A 20,088-nucleotide genomic window follows, 5' to 3' on the forward strand; every position below is an offset into this window, starting at 1 on the left:
AGCATGGTGACTGTGCATTTTAAGTCCTTTCGGGCCCTATCTTTGTGAGGGACAACAGAGACAATGGTTTTCAAAGGAAACAGTCAGCCTTGCATCATCACCGGCCCACGGAAATGGATGTGCCCTTTAAGGCCTTCTCTTGTCTGCTGTGCTGGCACTTGTGGGTGGAGGAGGAAATGCCACTAACCTTTCCTGAAGGTACCTCCCAAGGGACCCATGAAAGAAGGGTGACGCCTCCCAGAAAGATACCAGTGGGCCAGCCCAGCCCTGCTCTTAGTTTTGTTTCCTCTGCTGTGAATGCTGGCAAGACCTTTCCCTCCCAGGGCCTCAGTTTCCCCATCTTTATGACAGGCCCAGCATAAACCCCACCACCAGGGCTCTTTCCACTCTGCCACTCTGTGCATCCAGGATCAGGTATCCTCTGAAGCCCTGACATCATCAGCCATTCCCAGGGAAAGGCAGAGGCGCTGGGTTCTCTGTGTCCCCTGCTGGCAGGGCTTGGCCTAGGATTCAGGAAGGACTCGAAGGCCTCTGTGGCTTCAGGTCCTCCCCAAGGTCCCCAGGCCCTCACCAGTCCACCTGGACCTAAGGAACCAACAGCAGCAGCACTTTCTGTTTCTTTGAGATATTTCTGTCCTGTTTCTTTGAGGTATTTCTGTCCAAATGTCTGTAGTCACAACTACAGGATGCGTGGCTATCACCCCACAAACTGCATCCTTTCTGATCCAGACAGACAAGAAAACTGAGGTCCTGTTTCTCCTGCACCCCAAGGCCGAATGGGGCCTCCTCCTTAATCTAAGCCTTGAGAGGTGGGAACAGGATGGAAGGCAAAGGAACGGCAGCCAGAAGTCTGTGGCTCCACTCCTGCCCTTTCCACATCCGTCACTTCCTTCCTCACACCAGGTGCCAGGGGCTGGAGAGACAGCGGAAACGACAGCAATGACAGCCTCCTGGTGGTAATAATAGCTTGGATGGATTGAACCTTTTCTAAATTTTCCATTTTTTAATTTTCCTGGGTACATAGTAAGTGCATATATTTATGGGTTACTGGAGATGTTTTGATACAGGCATGCAACGTGTAATCACATCAGGGTCAATGGGTTTCCATCATCTCAAGCATTTATCCTTTGCATTGCAAACAATTCAATTATACTTTTTGTTATTTTTAAATGTATAGTTACATGATTACTGACTATAGTTATTCTCTTGCACTATCAAATACTAAGTTTTATTCATTCTATTTTTTGTACCCACTAACCATCCCACCTCCCACCCCCACCCCTGTCCCCTACGACCCTTCCCAGCCTCCAGTAACCAGCCTTCTACTCTCTATCTCCATGACTTAATTGTTTTGATTTTTAGATCCCACAAATAAGTGAGAATATGTGATGTGTGTCTTTCTGTATCTGGCTTATTTCACTTAACATAATGACCTCCAGTGCTATCCATGTCATTGCAAATGATGGGATCTCATTCTTTTTGGTGGCTGAATAGTACTCCATTTTGTATGTATGCCACATTTTCTTTCTTTCTTTCTTTCCTTTCCTTTTCTCTCTCTTTCCTTCCTTCCTTTCTTTCTCTCTCTCTTCTTTCTTTCTTTCTTCCTTCCTTCCCTCCCTCCCTCCCTCCCTCCCTCCCTCCCTCCCTCCCTCCCTCCCTTCCTTCTTTCTTTCTTTCTTTGACAGAGTCTTGCTCTGTCACCCAGGCTGGAGGGCAGTGCCATGATCATGGCTCACTGCCACCTCTGCCTCCCAGGTTCAAGTGATTCTTCTTCCTCAGCCTCCCGAGTAGCTGGGAGTACAGGCATACACCACCATGCCCTGTTCATTTTTGTACTTTTAATAGAGGAAGGGTTTTCGCCATGTTAGCCAGGCTGGTGTTGAACGCCTGACCTCAGGTGATGTGCCTGCCTCAGCCTCCCACAGTGCTGGAATTACCCAGCTGCCACATTTTCTTTGTTTATTCATCAGTTGATGGACACTCAGGTTGATTCCAAATCTTGGCTATTGTAAACAGTGCTGCCATAAACACAGGAGTGCAGATCTGTCTTTGATATGCGGATTCCTTTCTTTTGGGTATAGACATAGCAGTGGATTGCTGGATCATGTGCTAGCTCTGGTTTTAGTTTTGCTGTTGTTGTTGTTTGTTTTTTTAGACAGTCTCACTCTGTTGTCAGGCTGGAGTGCAGTGACATGATCTCGGCTCACTGTAATCTCTGCCTCCTGAGTTCAAGTGATTCTCCTGCCTCAGCCTCCTGAGTAGCTCGGATTATAAGCACGTGCCACCACACCCAGCTAATTTTTATATTTTTAGTAGAGACAAGGTTTCACCATGTTGTCCATGATGGGGACAGATGAGAACACTGAGGTACTGTTTTCATCATGTTGGCCAGATTGGTCTCGAACTCCTGACCTCAGGTGATTTGCCTACCTCAGCCTTCCAAAGTGCTGGGAGAGGCTAAGTAACCTACCAGGGTCACACAGCTGGAAACAAGTAGGGACTGAAATCCAGGGCCCTGGTGCGGAGGCAGCATCGTCACCCAGATTCAGGCACAGGGAAGTTTGCTGAGGGAAGCCGACAGGCCTGGAGAATGGCAAGACAAGATGGCAGAGGAAGGAGAGAGGGTGAGGAACGGAGCCCGGTGCTGAGGTCTTGTCTGGAAGAAGTTTGCGAGGTGGGAAAAAGAGGAAGTGGGTGTCAGGTAGGGACACAGGATGTGCAAGGCAAGGATTTGTGAAAGCAAATGTCGGGGGGGCGGTGAGCAGCATCTCATGGACAGGTCGGCAGGTGCAGGAGGGGCTGGGGACTGGACGGTGAAGGGGTATTTGTTTATTTATCCTTTGTTTTTGTTTTTTGTTGTTTAAATTCAGACCGGCTCTCACAATGTTGCCCAAGCTGGTCTCGGCGACTGATGTCTGCCGACTCCTAGCCTCAGACAGTCCTCCTGCCTCAGCCTCCTAAAGTGTTGGGATTACAGGTGTGAGCCAGTGTTTACTCATCCTGAGCCTTCCCTGGACACCTGATGTGTGGCCGCTTTGTGGTGGTCACAGTACCGTGGTGTGACTTTATCCTGGAGGTAGTAGGAAGCTAACAGCAGGTTCAGACTGGCATGAGGTCAGACCAGAGCTGAGTGTTAAAGATAACTCCAGCCAGAGGCATGCGTGTGTGTGCACATGTGGGTACATGCGTGTGTGCGCAAGTGCATGTGTGAACGTGTGTGGACTAGAGATGGGATGCCTTTCGGGTCAAAGGGAACAGCCAGAGCAAAGGGGGCTGCAGGGAGAGAATGGAGTTTGATCTCTCTCCTCCCTCCTGGAAGCTCTGTGTCCATAACGTTTTCAGGGTAGCAAGAAGGATTCCCAAAGAACACAGCAGTGAGGGCAGTTGGAGGGAGGCATCTGCTGGGACATTGAAACCAGGGTACAGTAAACCTCCCTCACAGCTCCTCAGATTCAGAGCCCCCCAACAAAGCTTTCGGGTGTACCCCAGCCCTTCTCCAGTTCTCTGTCTGAAACTGGAGTGTCAAGAGCCCAGGACTGTGACTCCACATGTCTGGATTCCCCTTACTGATTGTGTGACCCTGGCCACTTCTGCCTGTCTTTTTCTCAGTCCCATGTTCGATTACTCTGCCTCAGGGATGCATTAGGAATTCTTAGAGGTAACGTTTGAACTGAAGGCCAGAGGTGCCAAATGCAAATGTGAGGGCTTGAGAGTTTGTCGAGTTTCACTTTCTCTGTTCTGTTTGCAGCAGCCCTTCTTTCTTGTTTTCTATAGAAGAGTGAAAAACTTTATGCATCTGAATATTGTGAAACTCATAATTCACATGCAATCCAAAAACTGCTAGCTATGCATGGAGAAATTGATTGAAGCACAGTGACCAAGTGTATCTACCTCAAATCAAATCAATATGAACTTGGGATCAGGCACTGTAGTTCAAGCCTGTAATCCCAACACTTTGGGAGGCCAAGGCAGGAGGATCACTTGGGCAAAGAAGTTTGAGACCAGCCTAGGCAACATAGCAGAACCTCATCTTAATATTAAAAAAAGGAAAAAGAAAAAAAGTGAACTTGGGAGATATGAATGACAACTCGTATAGCTGAAGTGATAGATATATTCAACTTTTAAAATTTAATTTTGATTAGATAACATATGCATATGGTATAAAATTCTAGGCCAGGTGCAGTGGCTCACATCTGCAGTTCCAGCACTTTGGGAGGCTAAGGTGGGTGGATTGCTTGAGCCCAGGAGAGTTCAAGTCTAGTTTGGACAACACAGCGAAACCCCTTCTCTGCAAAAAATACTAAATATTAGCTGGATATGATGGTGTGCACTTGTAGTCCCAGCTACAAGGTGGGGGATCATATGAGCCAGGGAGGTTGAGGCTGCACTGAGCCATGACCACACCACTGCACTCCAGCCTGGGTGACAGAGCAAGACCCTGTCTGGAAAAAAAAAATTCTTAAGATTCCTTCCACTGAGGATAATTACCATTATGAATTTCTTCTAGAAGTACACCTTTTTTTTTTTGAGACAGAGTCTTGCTCTGTCACCAAGACTTGAATGCAGGGATGCAATCCTGGCTCACTGCAGCCAAGGGCCACCCCATGGGCTCAAGCAGTCCTCCCACCTCCACTTTCTGAGTAGCTCAGACAATGAACTAATTTTTGTACTTTTTATCGAGACAGGGTTTTGCCATGTTACCCAGGCTGGTCTTGAACTCCTGACCTCAAGTGATCCAACTGCTTCTGTCCTGCAAAGAGCTGGGATTACAGGTGTGAGCCACCACATTTATTATTTCTTTACCCAAAGGAAGCATATTCTGCACCATGTTTTGCCCCAGCCCTTTTTTAAAAGACAATATATCTTGGATACCGTTCCATATAATTCCATATAGTTCTTCCTCTTTCTTTTTCTTTTCCTTTTTTTTTTTTTTTTTTTTTTTTGAGACAAGGTCTCACTCTGTCACCCAGGCTGGGGTGCAGTGGCACTATCTCAGCTTGCCTCAATCTCCCAGGCTCAAATTATCCTTTCACCTCAGCCTCCCAAGTGGCTGGATGCTGCCTCTTTCTTTTTAATGGCTGCGAAGGATTCCATTGTATAGATGTGCCATAATTGAATCATAATATGTCCTCTTTGATCATTTAGGTTTTTCTGATCTTTTGCTATTACAAGCAAGGCCACATTAACTATCCCTGGGCCTATGTTGTTTTGCACAGTATGAAGGTATCTGTAAGTTAAATACCTGTGTATGGAATTGTTCAGTGTGATTATATGGCATTTGCCACTTCGGTAGATAAAGGTTGTATCTGGTTACATTTCCACTGGCAATACATCAAAGTGCCCGTTAATTCACAACCTTGCCAACTCAGTAATATCCTTGAGAATCTAATAGCTAGAAAATGGCATCTCTTTTTTAGTTCTACCGTATTGTATTTCTTCTACTTTCTGTGAGCTTGAACATCTTTTCATATATTTAAGTCACTGGGGCCAAGGGTGGTAGCTCATGCCTAACCCCAGCACTTTGGGAGGCCAAGGTGGGCTGATCACCTGAGGTCAGGAGTTTGAGACCAGCTTGGCCAACATGGTGAAACTCAGTCTCTATTAAAAATACCAAAAAAAAAAAAAAAATAGCCAGGCATAGTGGTGCATGCCTGTACTCCCACCTACTTGGGAGGCTGAGGCAGGAGAATTGCTTGAACTGGGGAGGTGGAAGTTGCAGTGAGCTGAGATCGTGCTACTGCACTCCAGCCTGGTAATCAGTGAGACTCTCAGAAAAACTTCTTTAAAAAGTTGTTGTTTCCCGTTTTTGTAAACCTTTTATGTTCTTTGCCTACTTTTCTGTGAGGTCATTGGCTTTTTCATTATTGGCTTTTAGTACCTCTCGATTTATTAAAGCATTTATGCATGTTATAGCTTTGTCTATGATATATATATTTATAACTTTGTGATGCAGATATTTTTCCCATTTGTCATTTCACTTTTGACTTTATCTGTGGTATTCTTTGACAAAAATTTTAATTTATATCTCATCAGTTTCATCCAGTTTTTCTTTCATGATTTCTGAGTGTTGAGTCATGCTTAGCAAGACCCTCTCTACTCTGAAATTATTTTCTACAAAATACTTATTTTCAGCCAGGCATAGTGGCTCACACCTGTAATCCCAGAACTTTGGGAGGTAGAGGTGGGAGGATTATTTGAGCCCAGGAGTTCAAGACCAGCCTGGGCAATAGACCAAGACCCTGCCTTTTTTTTTTTTTTTTTTAAGAATTTTTTTAACTTAAGAAATACATTTTTTTCATATTTTGTTTGACCACTTAAACTTTCTTAACTTTTTTGTCATGAAACATAACACATAGAAAATGTAATGTAAATGTACAACCTTATAAATTGTTATAAATTGAACGTTCAACCTTCTGATATTTTCATGATTTAACTTCTTACATTTAAATTTTAGCTTCATCTAGACATTATTTTAATAGAATGCCTGAAATAGAAATCCATCTTTATTCTAAAAGAGTACTTTTTAAATGTTCATGGAATGTTTTAAAATTTATTATGTACCAAGCAAAAAAGAAAATCTCAACATATTCCTCAAAGCAGAAATTGCACAGGACTTAACCTTTGTACAGTATAATACAACAAAAACTAATGGTAAAGCCTTAAAAACAACCCTGTATTAAACTAATCCATTCCAAATTATAATTTCAATCTACTTAGTAACATAATCACTTGATATGCGTTTATCAAAATTGGCCAAAATTGTTTTATTATTTTTTAAAAGGAAAAGACTAGCAATGGTGTTAGACATAGTGAACTCCAAGTTTCTCTTCAAAGAATCAGGATGTCAGTATGTTTGGTTCTTTGTCCTCCCTTTTAAAGTTTAACTTCCTTTTAGTTTCAGTAAACAACCTTTTCCACCAGTTCCAATCAGTAGTTCACATCAGTTCCCCCAGTCCCCTGCTTCATCCTGACTCATCCAGGTCATCTGCTCTGGTCACCTGCTTTGACTTAGGTCATCCCTGGCTACCTGCTCTGACCTGTCCTGTGACCATCCTTTCCACCAAACTATCCACCCCGTCACTGCAGCTCATACCCCTGCTCCCTTTAAAATAGCCAATCAGAATTAGACTAGACTGTACAGTCTAACCCTAGCCAAAACGGGAAGGATACAGCAGTAGGGGCTACCTGTCTCAGGAATAAGAACCCGTTCCCCTCCCGTGTCCAGGTGTCTGCTCACCATTGCTCCATCTGGCACGATCTTGGCTCACTGCAACCACTGCCTCTGAGGTTCAAGTGATTCTCCTGCCTCAGCCTCCAGAGTAGCTGGGACTACAGGTGCTCACCACCACACCCAGCTAATTTTTTATTTTTATTAGAGACGGGGTTTCATTATGTTGCTCAGGCTAGTTTTAAACTCCTGACCTCAAGTGATCCGCCCACCTTTACCTCCCAAAGTGCCAGGATTACAGGCATGAGCCACTGTGCCGGGCCTCCAGCCTCTTCTTATGAGGCAGTAATCCCATCATGTGGGCTCTACCTTCATGACCTAATCACTTCCCAAAGGCCCCACCTCCAAATACCATCACCCTGAGTATTCAGGCTTCACCAGGTAAATTGGTGGGGGAGATGGGACACAAACATTCAGTCCCTGGCAAGTTTTTAAATCTCATTTTACTAATGCCTCTTTTATTTCTCCTGTTAGAATGTGATAATGTTGTTTTTTAAACTATCCTTTAGCTGACTGGGGTGACACATGCCTGCAGTTCCAGCTACTCAGGAGGCTAAGGCAGAAGGATCACTTGAACCTAGGAGTTTGAATCCAGCCTGGGCAACATAGAAGGGCCCTGAAAAAAAAAGAAGAAACAAGGAAAGAAGAAGAAGAAGAGAGAGAGAGAGAGAGAGAGAGAGAGAGAGAGAGAGAAAGGAAAAGGGAAGGAAAGGAACAGAAGGGAACAGAATGGAAAGGAAAGGAAAGGAAAAGAAAAGAGGCCAGGGGTGGTGGCTCATGCCTGTAATCCCAGCACTTTGGCAGGCTGAAGTGGGTGGATCACCTGAGTTCAGGAGTTCGAGACCAGCCTGACCAATAGGGAGAAACCCCATTTCTACTAAAAACACAAAATTAGCCAGGCATGGTGGTGCATGCCTGTAATCTCAGCTACTGGGGAGGCTGAGATAGAACAATTGCTTGAACCAGGAGGTGTAGTTTGCAGTGAGCCGAGATCACCCCATTGCAATCCAGCCTGGGCAACAAGAGCAAAACTCCATCAAAAAAAAAAAAAAAAAAAAAAAAAGGAAGAAAGAGAGAGAGAGAGAGGGAGGGAGAGAAAAGAAAAGAAGAAGCGCTTAGGGAGGCCGAGGCAGGCAGTTCACTTGAAGTCAGGAGTTTGAGGCCAGCCTGGCCAACATGGTGAAACCCAGTCTCTACTGAAAATACAAAAATTAGCTAGGCACGGTGGTGCATGCCTGTAATCCCAGCTACTCGGGAGGCTGAGGCATGAGAATTGCTTGAACCCAGGAGGTGGAGGTTGCAGTGAGCTGAGATCATGCCATTGCATTCCAGCCTGGGCAATAGAGCAATCCTCCATCTCAAGAAAAAAGAAGGGGAGAGAGAGACAGAAACAGACAGAGACAGAGAAAAATACAGATGTATCTTCTTAGTCCCCCAGGACCTCTTCAAAAGGTCTCTTTCTTATTTCTAACTACCATACTAGAGACTACCTCTGTTATATCAGAATCCATATTTGCCCTATTTGCATGGATTTGTCTAAAGTCATGGGACTCTGAGTTACATTTCTCATATTTCACAGAGACACAATCAGAGCACATGCTGATCCTTCACCTCTCTTCCTTTCTTCCATGTGCTCCGTAGCTACCTGTTCTCTTCCTTGTTTGTAGGAAGATCTCTGTTGTGTGGTGTGGGAGTTTGTGCCAGCATGTCTATTTATTATGCTTTCTGTGAGCAGCTAGAATGCCTCTGGGTCTTCCATTTAAGAAGAATGTTTCCTCTCAATTGTTTAAAAACTATTTAAGAAGATTGCAAATCATAACCTTTAAGGGGGTTTTATGTTGAGGGGAAAAGTTGGCATCTGCAGTGAGGAACATTTCATTTTCATCTGAATAAATGAGCAGTAATAACTTGGCTGACTTGCAGGGCTCATTATGATGCCAAAGGACACTGTAAGGTGAATATCCAAATAGGAGGAGGAAGAGGAGCACGCTCTGAACTAGGTGTGGCAGGAGGTGGCATGAGGGAGGGTTAGGCTGGGCAAACTCAGGGACACAAGGAGCTGCTGCAGTCAAGGAAGAACGAGGTCTGTGAATGAAGTTGGGCGAACTGTGTCTGCGTCCAGTGTTCCCAGAGGTGTCTCCGGCAGGCAGGGACAAGTGATGGTGCCTGGTTTACACCATTCCTCTTGGAGTCTGGAGCAGTGGGGAAAACTCCCTGTCTTCTCTCCCTTTAGGGGACTGTACTATGGAAGCAACCTGCCAATCCAGCTCAAGGCACAGGACATAGCCCAGATATCCATGAGACCCTCTCCGTGGGGACCCTGATATACCTATCATGAACAAGGAGACCGAGTAGGTGATTTTTCTCTCCCCTCACCTCCTCTTTTCCCCTCCTATCTACTTCTTCACTCTTCTCCTACTGTCAAAACTAGCCCCTACCCAAATCCACCTTACTGGGCTGCTCCCAACACAACAAACCTGCCCTTGACCATCATTCAGCATGAGAATATGATGATCAGACACAGAAAATCAGGAAGAGTTTTGAGACAGCATCTAATCTACCCATTTTATAGATGGTATGACTGAGGCTTATATAGGTCACACTCTGAGTGTATCAGCTAGGATAGGACAGGTTACACTGCCGTATACGTACCCTCCAAAGTCCCAGTGACTCATGCAACAAAATTTTATTTCCTGCTCTTGCTTCTTCTAGGATGTGAATTGACTGGGATCGCTCTTCCACATCATCCTCTCTCTCAGACTCTGGCTAACGGGGTAGCCGTGGTTTGCAATATTTCTAGCCCCTGTAGTAGAAGAAAAGGAAAAGTACTGAGAATAAAACCTTGGTTCTTAAAATGTCTACACAGGCATGACATGAGTCATTTTTAGCATATTTCATTGACCAAAGCAAGTTTCATGGCTATGCCCAATTTCAAGGAGGCAGAGAAGTGTAATCCCATCAAAGGTCTAGAAAGAGGAGGAAGAGTATCTGTGAACAGCCCTAATACCTACTACAAGGAATTAGTAAAAGATCTGGGCCATGGATCCTTCAGCTATCGTCATCTCTCTCCAAGATTATTCCCCATGGGAATCTCAATGACTAATAATGACACCATGTGCTTTTTCTCCCGAGGGTGGTTAACCTAACAGAGATTTGTGTCTTATTCTAAGGGGATAGAAGACTAATGATAGAAACAAAGGTACTATGTTAGACTGGCTGGAGGAGAAATTTGAGAATGAGAAACATTCCCAGAAATCACACCATGCAGGTACCGCTTACTTCCATCTGGCGCCAAGCTGCCCTGAACGATTTCTTGATGGGCAGCATGGATGCTGGACATCATAGCCTAGAAAAGAAGCTATGACCTAGGCTATGGCCATATCCTTTTGCCGAGATCATGCAAAATCCAGGGACTTAGCCTTGTCTGGTACCATTCAGGCCTCCAAGGCTTTGGAAATTTACTGGCCTGGGAAGTAGGAAATGTCAGTTCTGATCCCGGCTCTGTCATGGACTTGCTGTGTGACCATGGACACACCCTTTGCCTGTCCTTGGCCACGGTCTTTCCATCTGTTCAGTGGAGACGGTGACCCCTGCCTGAGTGTCATGGATGTGAGCATGTTTCATAAAGTCTAAGACTCTGCCTAAGTAAGGACCTACTGCTCTTAGCCCAGTTGAGGAGAGATGACCAGCAGGGCTGACAGCACATCCCAGTCGACCTTTGCTGCATGTCCAGGTAGCAGCTGGGCTCTAAACCCCAGGACACACAGTACTGGCCTCATCCTCTGGGAATTGGGGAGGCTGGCTTCTGGGTGGACCTCCTACTCTTTTCAGAGTTAGAGGTGGACTCTCTGGAGTTGTGAGGATAAAACAAGTCATATAAAGCACGTAGAACAGTGCTTAATACACAGTGAGTGCTTTCCAAGTGTGTACTTCTCTGAGGAAGTAAATAGCACCGGAAAGCACATCTGGAAATGGGATAGCATGTTCCACCAGATGAGGGACCACCTTTAGCTGACCAATCGCCAACGGTTGCACATTTAGGTTGTTTACAACTTTTAATGATTATAAATAATTTTGCAGTGAACATCTTTGGAATTAAATCTTGTATGTATGTTCACGATTGTTTCCTAAGGTTAGAGTACTAGAAATGGAATTACTGAATCAAAGGAACTGCACATTATTTAGGCTTTTGCTGTGGAAATGTCCCTTGCCCCCTATCGGTACTTCTTCTTCTGTTTAAGAGCTCCAGTTCGTCTGAGTGCGGTGGCTCACACCTGTAATCCCAGCACTTTGGGAGGCCAAGGCGGGCAGATCTCCCTGAGGTCAGGAGTTTGAGCCCAGCCTGGCCAACATGGTGAAGCCACTTCTCTGAAAATTACAAAACTTAGCCAGGCATGGGGGTGTGTGCCTGTAATCCCAGCTACTTGGGAGCTGAGGCAGGAGAATCTTTTGAACCCAGGAGGTGGAGGCTGCAGTGAGCCGAGATTGTACCACTGCACTCCAGCAAGACAGAGCAAGACTCTGTCTCAAAAAAAAAGGAATTCCAGTTCAAAAGGGGAGAATTTGCTTAGCGAGGGAGGTGATGATCTGTATTAACTAGGATTAGAGTTCACGGTGAGTAGCAGAAAGCACTGAACAACAGTGGTTTAACCAGAATGGAAGTGTATTTCTCTGCCATGAAATAGAAGTCCAAAGTCAGTGAGTACAGGGCACATGGGCAGCTTTGCCCTCTACCTTCCTCAGTATGGCTTCTACCTCATGATTCAATATGGCTGCCCAATATCCAGCCATCCCATCAACATTCCAGCCAACAGGAAACAGCAAAGAAGAATAGACAAAACTTCCACTTACATTCCATTGGCCAAATTATATGGCTACATATAACTGCAAGGGAGACTGGGAGACAATCATCTATTCTAGATGACTAGAGAATGTTCGGTAGTTCTAGTACTGAGGAAGAAGGGAAGAACAGATTTGGGGAGACAACTAGTTGTCTCTGCCATGAGGTTAGCTCATACTAAGAGCAGCATAAATGGTTCATGAAAACAAAAATGAGTAAAGCATCCTCAGGAGACTGTCTGCAGGGTATAAACCAGACGATTCCAGAGAGCCAGGATGCAGGTATAAATGGAGGGAGGCGATTCAGAAGAAATAGACTGATCTCTGGAACTGATCCCTGGGCAGAGACATCAAGACTCCACAGAGAGCCCACTTCCCTGCCTATTTTCTGTTGTTCAGTTGTAGGGAGTGTTTCTTGACTATTTGACTTCTCCAGAAGCTCCCCTATCCCCCAACTTACCTTCACCAGATCACCCTCCCCCTAGTTCACCTGCCCTCCGGTCAGCTGTCCCTCCAACTCACCTGTTCTCCATCTCATCTTCCTCCCAGCATCCCTGTCCCCCAAATCACCTGCTCCCAATTCACTTGTCCTCCAGCTTACCCATTCCCCAGCTCATCTTACCCCCAGTTCCCCTGTCCCCCAGCTCACCTGCCTGCACTCAGTTCACCTGTCCCCCAGCTCATCTTTCTCCTATCTCTCCTGCCCCCTAGCTCACCTGTGCCCCAGCTCTCCTGTCCCCCAACTTCCCTGACCCCCAGCTCACCTCCCTCCTAGTTCCTCTGTCCCCCACTCATCTGTCCCCAGTTTACCTGTCCCCCTTAGCTCACCTAACTGACCTGTCCCTGCAGAGCTGGCTCCTCATGGACCCCATTGGCCTCCAGCTGGGCACCAGGAACCTGTGGAGCTGGCTGGTGAGGCTGCTCAGCAAAGACCCAGAATGGCTGAACTCCAAGATGAAGTTCTTCCTCCCCAACACAGACCTGGATTCCAGGAATGAGACCTCAGATCCTGAACAGAGAATCATCCTACAACTCAGAAAACTGCATGTCCAAGGTCTGGCCACCTGGCAGTCTTTCATCCACTGTGTGTGCATGGAGCTGGAGGTGCCTCTGGACCTGGAGGTGCCACTGCTGAGTACTTGGGGCTGTGATGACGGTAAGGGCAGGAGTGAGAGATGCAAAGCAGCTGGGCTAGTGCCCATGTCATGGGGAGCCATGGGTGGGGTGCCAGGGACCCACCTGAGTCACAGAAGGGGGGCAGCCAAGCCAGGATCTCAATTCTGCATTTCTGGGAGCTTACCAGAAAAAAATCCCTAATGCCCCCAAATCTGCTGGGTCCTGGAGGACCCCTCCTTCTACCTGGCTTCACTCGAATTGCTCAGGGACATAGAATGCAAGAACAGAAAGGACTCATGACTGCTTCCAGCCACAAAATCCCACATAGCCCATAATGCCGAAGAGATTGCTTTTCTTTTCTTTTTCTGGTTGGTTGTTTTTATTATTGTTCTTGTTGGATTTTTGTTTGTGTTTGTGTTGGTTTTTGTTTTTGAGACAAGTTCAGTTGCCTAGGCTGGAGTGCAGTGGTGCAATCATAGTTCACTGTAGCAGCCAACTCACGGACTCAGGCAATCCTCCCACTTCAGCCTCCCAAGTAGCTGGGACTACAATGGAACTATGAGTGCATACCACCCACATTAGGCTAATTTTTAATTATTTTTTTAAAAGATGGGGTTTCACCATATTGGCCAGGCTGGTCTCGAACTCCTGACCTTAGGTGATCCACCCACCTCAGCCTCCCAAAGTGCTGGGATTACAGGCATGAGCCACCGCGCCCGGCTAATTTTTAATTTTTATCTAGAGACGGGACATCACTATGCTGCCCAGGCTGGTCTTGAACTCCTGGCCTTAAGTGAGCGTCCTGTCTTGGCCTCCCAAAGTGCCGGGATCACAGATGTGAGTCACTGTACCTGGATAGAGGTTTGTTTGTTTGTTTGTTTGTTTGTTTCAGAAGCAGTCACAGGGAGTGCTTTCTGCCCTCAACTGATAGGTAGTCAGGTTAACTCCGTTCAGTTCCATGGGCATTTCTTGGGCCCCTTCTGTTTGCACAGCACTGAGGGGAAACACAGGACATTGAGGGGTAACAGCGTCCTTAGAGAGAAAATGGGAATTCACTTAAGAACTCTACATCAAGGCAACTTCCAGGCAGAGTGTGGGAAATTCAGGGGGCGTGATGGAGGAGGGGCACATGTACACATGTGCACACATATTCAAATACACACAGTGCATATACATGTGGGTATATGCATAAACCCATATACACATGCATGCAAGTGTGCACACATGCATAGCACATGCACACCTGTGCACTGTGTGTATACTTGCATATACACACATTTCTGCCCACCACTGCCTTCAAAGCTCACCACCACCTTTTTTCCACAACAGATAACTGAGTGTTCATTTTATTTCTTCTTTTCTGGGTACCCACCCTGTGGGATGAGCCTGAGCCAAGTACAAGGCCAGAGCTGGTCCCCAGCATCCCATGACAGCCCCATACCACATTATACTCTCCCCTTTCTTGCAGGGCTCACCAGCCAGCTGGGAGCTGAAGAGAAAAGCCAACGTGAATCTCAGCTCCATCGTGGTGAGGACTGGAGTTGCAGGGGCAGGAAGGGTGTGGTGAACACTGTTAAGTCCCCAGCTCCAAGCTGGAGGAGGCTGGTGGTGGCTGGTCACAGCCATTTCTCATAGGCCATGCTCCTCACCTGTCCTTGACCCATTTGCAAGTGTGTCAAGCCCCCAACTGTGTCTCCCAGCCCCATCTCCTCCTGCTGTGACTTACAAGGCTTTAGCTTGTCCCATTACCAATTCTCAAGGGTCTAACCTGAGCCCCTCAGGAAGCCTGTTCTCACTCTCCTGCCCCCAACCCTCATGGATTCATCTCTCAGACCCAAAGTGTCAGGCTTCACGGGAAACTCTAACCACCCCCTCCCCATTTGTACACCTTGGACTTGACACTCACCCACAGCTGCTGTCTTTACTCACGGAGCCTTTGACTGATTTTCTGAAGGAGCTCAGAAGGCCCAGTGATTAACGACCACCTACTGATTCATGGGTCACACTTTAGTCTCAGCACCTTGATCTCTATAGAGGCACTGACTTTAATTATCACTGCATGGCACTAATGCTAATGGAAAACCCACCCTGCCATCCCAGCTCCCCAGTGAATCAAAACTACCCAAGTCCCTGGTCCAACAGGCCCATCTCACTGAGCTGGTATCATTGTCTCATGGCTATGACCAGATCTGATTGATATTTGGCCAGTGAGTCCCTTTTTAGTGTAGAATTTATTAAGATATTGAAGTGCTCTTGAACTGACCCCAGTTCCTAGCTGGGCAAGGAGCCCAGGGCCCTGCTCCAAGCTATTCTGACTGGTCACTAGTGCTTAGCTGTGGGAAAACTCTACTTGACTTCTTAAGATGATTTCCTGAGTCCACTTTTCTTTCTCCCTCCCCTCCTCTGTCAGTCCCCTTCCTTCTTGTTTTCCTTCTTCCTTTTTCAAACTCTTCCAGAAAGGTATTAAACTGCTTCTTGAAAATCCATGCAATGAGACAAGACTCAGACATTTCTCACAGGCCATGTTGCTCACCTGTCCCTGACCCATTTGCAAGACTCCCTATTAAGGGAAGTGAAGAAGTCTGGGTGATAAGAACTTGGGATGATAAAACACTAACACAGGAGGGAGGTTGCAGGCCTGGCCAAACTCACTGGAAACTTGACTTTTATGACCAGTGGTGGCTTCCATAGAGCTTGATCCTTCCCTGATAGACAGACAGCCATTTAGTACCTGGGGCTGAGTGTTTCTGAGGGCTGTTGGCTGTCGGCCCTGCTCCCTACATTCACCTTCCAACGGGGAACCTAGAAGTCCCCTCTGCAAATAGAAGCTGCATCAACATGATGTAGCCTCTGCCTGCTGCCTGCCTTTCTAGTACCCGCCTGTGGGTGTACTTGGCTGCCTGCCACCTGTCTGTGGACTGGAGCTCCCCAAAGGTTCTGGGTACCCCCTCAGCTCAGATCCCCAGACCCTGCTCCTCCACCACTTCCTTTGCTCTTTCAGGCCTCAAGCGCCCCCATCAGAGCTGTGGGTCCTCACCCTGCCGGAAGCAGTACAGGAAGCAGCAGCTAGGTGGGTACCAGTGTGGGGAGGAAGCTGAACAGAGAGATGGGGTTGCCTGGGGTCCAGGACTTGGACCCTGCACCTTGTCCCCAGCCAACAAGCCTCCAGAGACCCGGTGACTCTCATCTCACAAGGTTCTAGGAGAGAAGGACTGGAGGTCCTGCACAGGCAGAGGCTGGGCCAGCAGTGAAGGGCCTCCCCCATTTGGCTGCATGGGGCTTCCCTAGAGAGGGCTCTGCTGAAGGAGCTGGAAGCACCATACAGGTCTCAGCTCCACCGTCCAGGCTCTTCCAGCGACACCCTATGTCCTCAATGTTGAAGGATACCCTGGGAGGAGACCAGTTTGGGCATGAGTGGGGATGGGGAGGGGTTGGAAGGCCTGGGAGAAGCACCCAAGGCAGAGGCCCTGCAGGCCCATGGGGAAACATGGAGCTCCTTAGGGCAGGCCAGGCCAGTGAGAGGAGAAGAGAGGAGACTTCTCTCATTCTTGATCAGTTCTCAGAATGAGAACTCGTTGTCTACCAGTTGTCCCACTAAATGGAGCCCTCTCTGCCCCCCCACTGCCGCCAACCATGGCTATAACCTGGGGATTCACATCCACTCAGAATAGACCACTACCTTGGCCTCTCCCCCTACGGCTCCCACAAAAGCAGCCCCAGCCCTTTCCCTGGGTCACCTGAGACCTCTTAATGACCCAGGAATTAAAAGGTTAGTGTCTGGCCGGGCGCAGTGGCTCACGCCTGTAATCCCAGCACTTTGGGAGGCCAAGGGGGGCAGATCACCTGTGGTCAGGAGTTTGAGACCAGCCTGACCAACATGGAGAAACCCCATCTCGAATAAAAATACAAAATTATCCAGGCATGATGGCATATGCCTGTAATCCCAGCTACTTGTGTGAGGCTGAGGCAAGAGAATTGCTTGAACTCAGGAGGCGGAGTTTGCGGTGAGCCGAGATTGCGTCATTGCACTCCATCCTGGGTAACAAGAGCAAAACTGTCTCAGAAAAAATAAATAAATAAATGGTTAACATCTGGCACTATAGGGGCCCAGCTCCCACAGTTCTGATTGGTAGTGCCTAGGCCCACAGATTGTTAGAACTCACCCTTGGGCATTGCAGAACTGAAGTGTTGGGAAGAAGCAATGGGGACCCAGATATCACAGGAGGAGGTTGTTTCAGTAAGATGTTGCAAAGGGGCCAAGCAGGGTGGCTCAGACCTGTAATCCCAGCACTTTAGCAGGCTGAGACAGGTGGGTCACTTGAGCCCAGGAGTTGGCTACCAGCCTGGCCAACATGACCAAACCTTGTCTGTACTAAAAATACAAAAATTAGCTGGGTGTGGCGGTATGCACTTGCAGTCCCAGCTGCTCAGGAGGCTGGGGCAGAAGGATCACTTGAGACCAGGAGTTTGAGGCTGCAGTGAGCTAAGATAGTGCCATTGCGCTCCAGCCTGGGCAACAGAGTGAGACGCTGTCTCTAGGGAAAAAAAAGAAAAAAAAAGATGTTGCAAAGGAGGTGCCCTATTTCCCTCCCCCCATCTTACTGAACTCTTACACCATGTGTACTATTGCAGAATGGATAGAACCATGGCCCACACTTCCCCATTCCCACCTGCCTGTTTAAACAGCTACCGGAGAGCCTGTGCTTCTTTAGAAGTGATTCCTTCTGGAAGTCTGGGTGACACAGAACCCCTATGGTGCTCTTGATACCCTCACCCTCACCCCTTCATACATACACAGCTGGGGCTAGAGGCTCCCAACACCCCAATACTGGGCCAAGAGGACATGAGCAGAGGGCCGAGGGGTCCTGTCCTCATGCCATGTCCCTGCCCCTTGCAGAGTTGGCCAAGAAGTACCTGCAGCTCCTGCGGACCTCTGCCCTGCAGCGCTATGGGAGCCGAATCCCTGGGTCAGGGCAGCCCCACGCCTTCCACCAGGCCTATGTCCCTCCAATCCTGCGCCGGGCCACAGCGCCCTTAGACACTCGGGGAGGGGCCATTATGGGGAACCCCAGGGTGGAAGATGGCACTGATGTGAGCATCTCAGACCTCTTCAACACCAGGACTAACAAGGGCCCGAGGGTGACCATACTCTTGGGGAAGGCTGGCATGGGTAAGACCACGCTGGCCCACCGCCTCTGCCAGAAGTGGGCAGAGGGCCAACTGGACTGTTTCCAGGCCCTGTTCCTTTTTGAATTCCGCCAGCTCAATCTGATCACAAGGTTCCTGACGCTGCCCCAGCTCCTTTTTGATCTGTACCTGAGCCCTGAGTCAGACCCCGATGCTGTCTTCCAGTACCTGGAGGATAATGCTGACCAAGTCCTGCTGATTTTTGATGGGCTAGATGAGGCCCTTCAGCCCTGCTCCAGCACGGATCCTGAGGATCCTGATGGCCCAGGCCCTGTTCTTGCCCTCTTCTCCGGTCTCTGCCATGGGACCCTTCTGCCAGGCTGCTGGGTGTTGGCCACCTCCCGTCCAGGGAAGCTGCCTGCCTGCCTGCCCTCAGAGGCAGCTGTGGTCCACATGTTGGGCTTTGATGGGCCTCGGGTGGAGGAATATGTAAATTGCTTCTTCAGCACCCAGTCATCACGGGAGGGGGCACTGGGGGAGTTACAGACAAATGGACGTCTTCGGAGCCTATGTGCGGTGCCTGCACTGTGCCAAGTCGCCTGCCTCTGCCTCCACCATCTGCTCCCTGACCATGCCCCAGGACAGTCTGCAGCCCTCCTGCCCACCATGACTCAGCTCTATATGCAGATGGTGCTCGCCCTCAGTCCCCGAGGGCACTTGCCCACCACATCCCTGCTGGGCCTGGGGGAAGTGGCCCTGAAGAGCCTGGAGACAGGGAAGGTTACCTTCTATGCAAGAGACATCCCTCCACCCCTGATGGCCTTTGGGGCCACCCACAGTCTGCTGACCTCCTTCTGCATCTGCACAGGCCCTGGGCACCAGCAGACAGGCTACGCTTTCACCCACTTCAACCTGCAGGAGTTTTTAGCTGCCCTGCACCTGATGGCCAGCCCCAAGGTGGACGAAGACTTACTCACCCAGCATGTTACCCTCAATTCCCGCTGGGTACTGAGGACTGGACCTAAAGCTAAACTGGACCTCTCAGACCACCTCCCTACCTTCCTGGCGGGCCTGGCATCCTGCACCTGCCGTCCCTTCCTTAGCCACATGGCACAGCGTGGTGAGGACTGGGTGGGCACCAAGCAGGCTGCTGTCGTGCAGGCATTGAAGAAGTTGGCCACCCGCAAGCTCACAGGGCCAAAGGTGGTAGAGCTGTTACACTGTGTCAATGAGACACAGGAGCCTGAGCTGGCCAGTCTCACTGCACAAAGCCTGCCCTATCAACTGCCCTTCCACAATTTCTCACTGACCTACACTGACCTGGCTGTCCTGACCAATATCCTAGAGCACAGGGAGGCGCCCATCCACCTGGATTTTGAGGGCTGCACCCTGGAGCCCCACTGCCCTGAGGCTCTGGTAGGCTGTGAGCAGATAGAGAATCTCAGGTGAGTAAGAGCAGAGGAGAACCGGAGAGGGGACTGGGCTTTTGGGAGAGCAAAGGTCAACCAGTCCAGCAGACCTCTGCCAGGGGTACTTAAATATTAGAACAGAATGGCCTGCAATGCAAGAGAGGAAGCTCCATGCCTTGACAGGACCTCTGGAGCCCAAATGGATCCTCCTCTTGTCTGTGGTTTCTGGACCCTCAGTCTCTCTGTCAATCATGGGCTGAAGTCTCAGATCCAGGCTGTGTTGACAGAGGCTGTTGGACTTTGGGCATGTGTATGCAGCACACACATGCACACTGTCTAGGCCAAAGTTTCTTCATTCCTAAAATGAAT

At 48.4% G+C, this 20,088-nt stretch overlaps 1 protein-coding gene across 19 annotated transcripts in view; it reads left to right on the top strand.

The window, feature by feature from the left end:
• NLRC5 (NLR family CARD domain containing 5) overlaps positions 1-20,088 on the top strand; it is a 91,727-nt gene that overhangs the window by 11,387 nt on the left and 60,252 nt on the right. For 15 of the 19 annotated variants that reach the window (XR_008478187.2, XM_035281629.3, XM_078358253.1 and 12 more), the window contains exons 2-6: positions 9,462-9,579; positions 12,917-13,223; positions 14,652-14,711; positions 16,185-16,253; positions 18,081-19,755. Coding sequence is in view for 18 of the 19 variants with exons in the window: in XM_035281629.3 (XP_035137520.2) it covers positions 12,929-13,223; positions 14,652-14,711; positions 16,185-16,253; positions 18,081-19,755 (2,099 nt within the window). In the remaining variant the exon portion in view is untranslated. Of the gene's footprint in view, positions 1-9,461; positions 9,580-12,916; positions 13,224-14,651; positions 14,712-16,184; positions 16,254-17,815; positions 19,756-20,088 lie in introns of those variants that run through there. The other 4 variants (XM_035281630.3, XM_078358250.1, XM_035281633.3 and 1 more) reach the window with 3 other exon arrangements.

Source organism: Callithrix jacchus, chromosome 20 (genome assembly GCF_049354715.1).
Source record: "Callithrix jacchus isolate 240 chromosome 20, calJac240_pri, whole genome shotgun sequence".
Classification (NCBI taxonomy): Eukaryota; Metazoa; Chordata; class Mammalia; order Primates; family Cebidae; genus Callithrix; species Callithrix jacchus.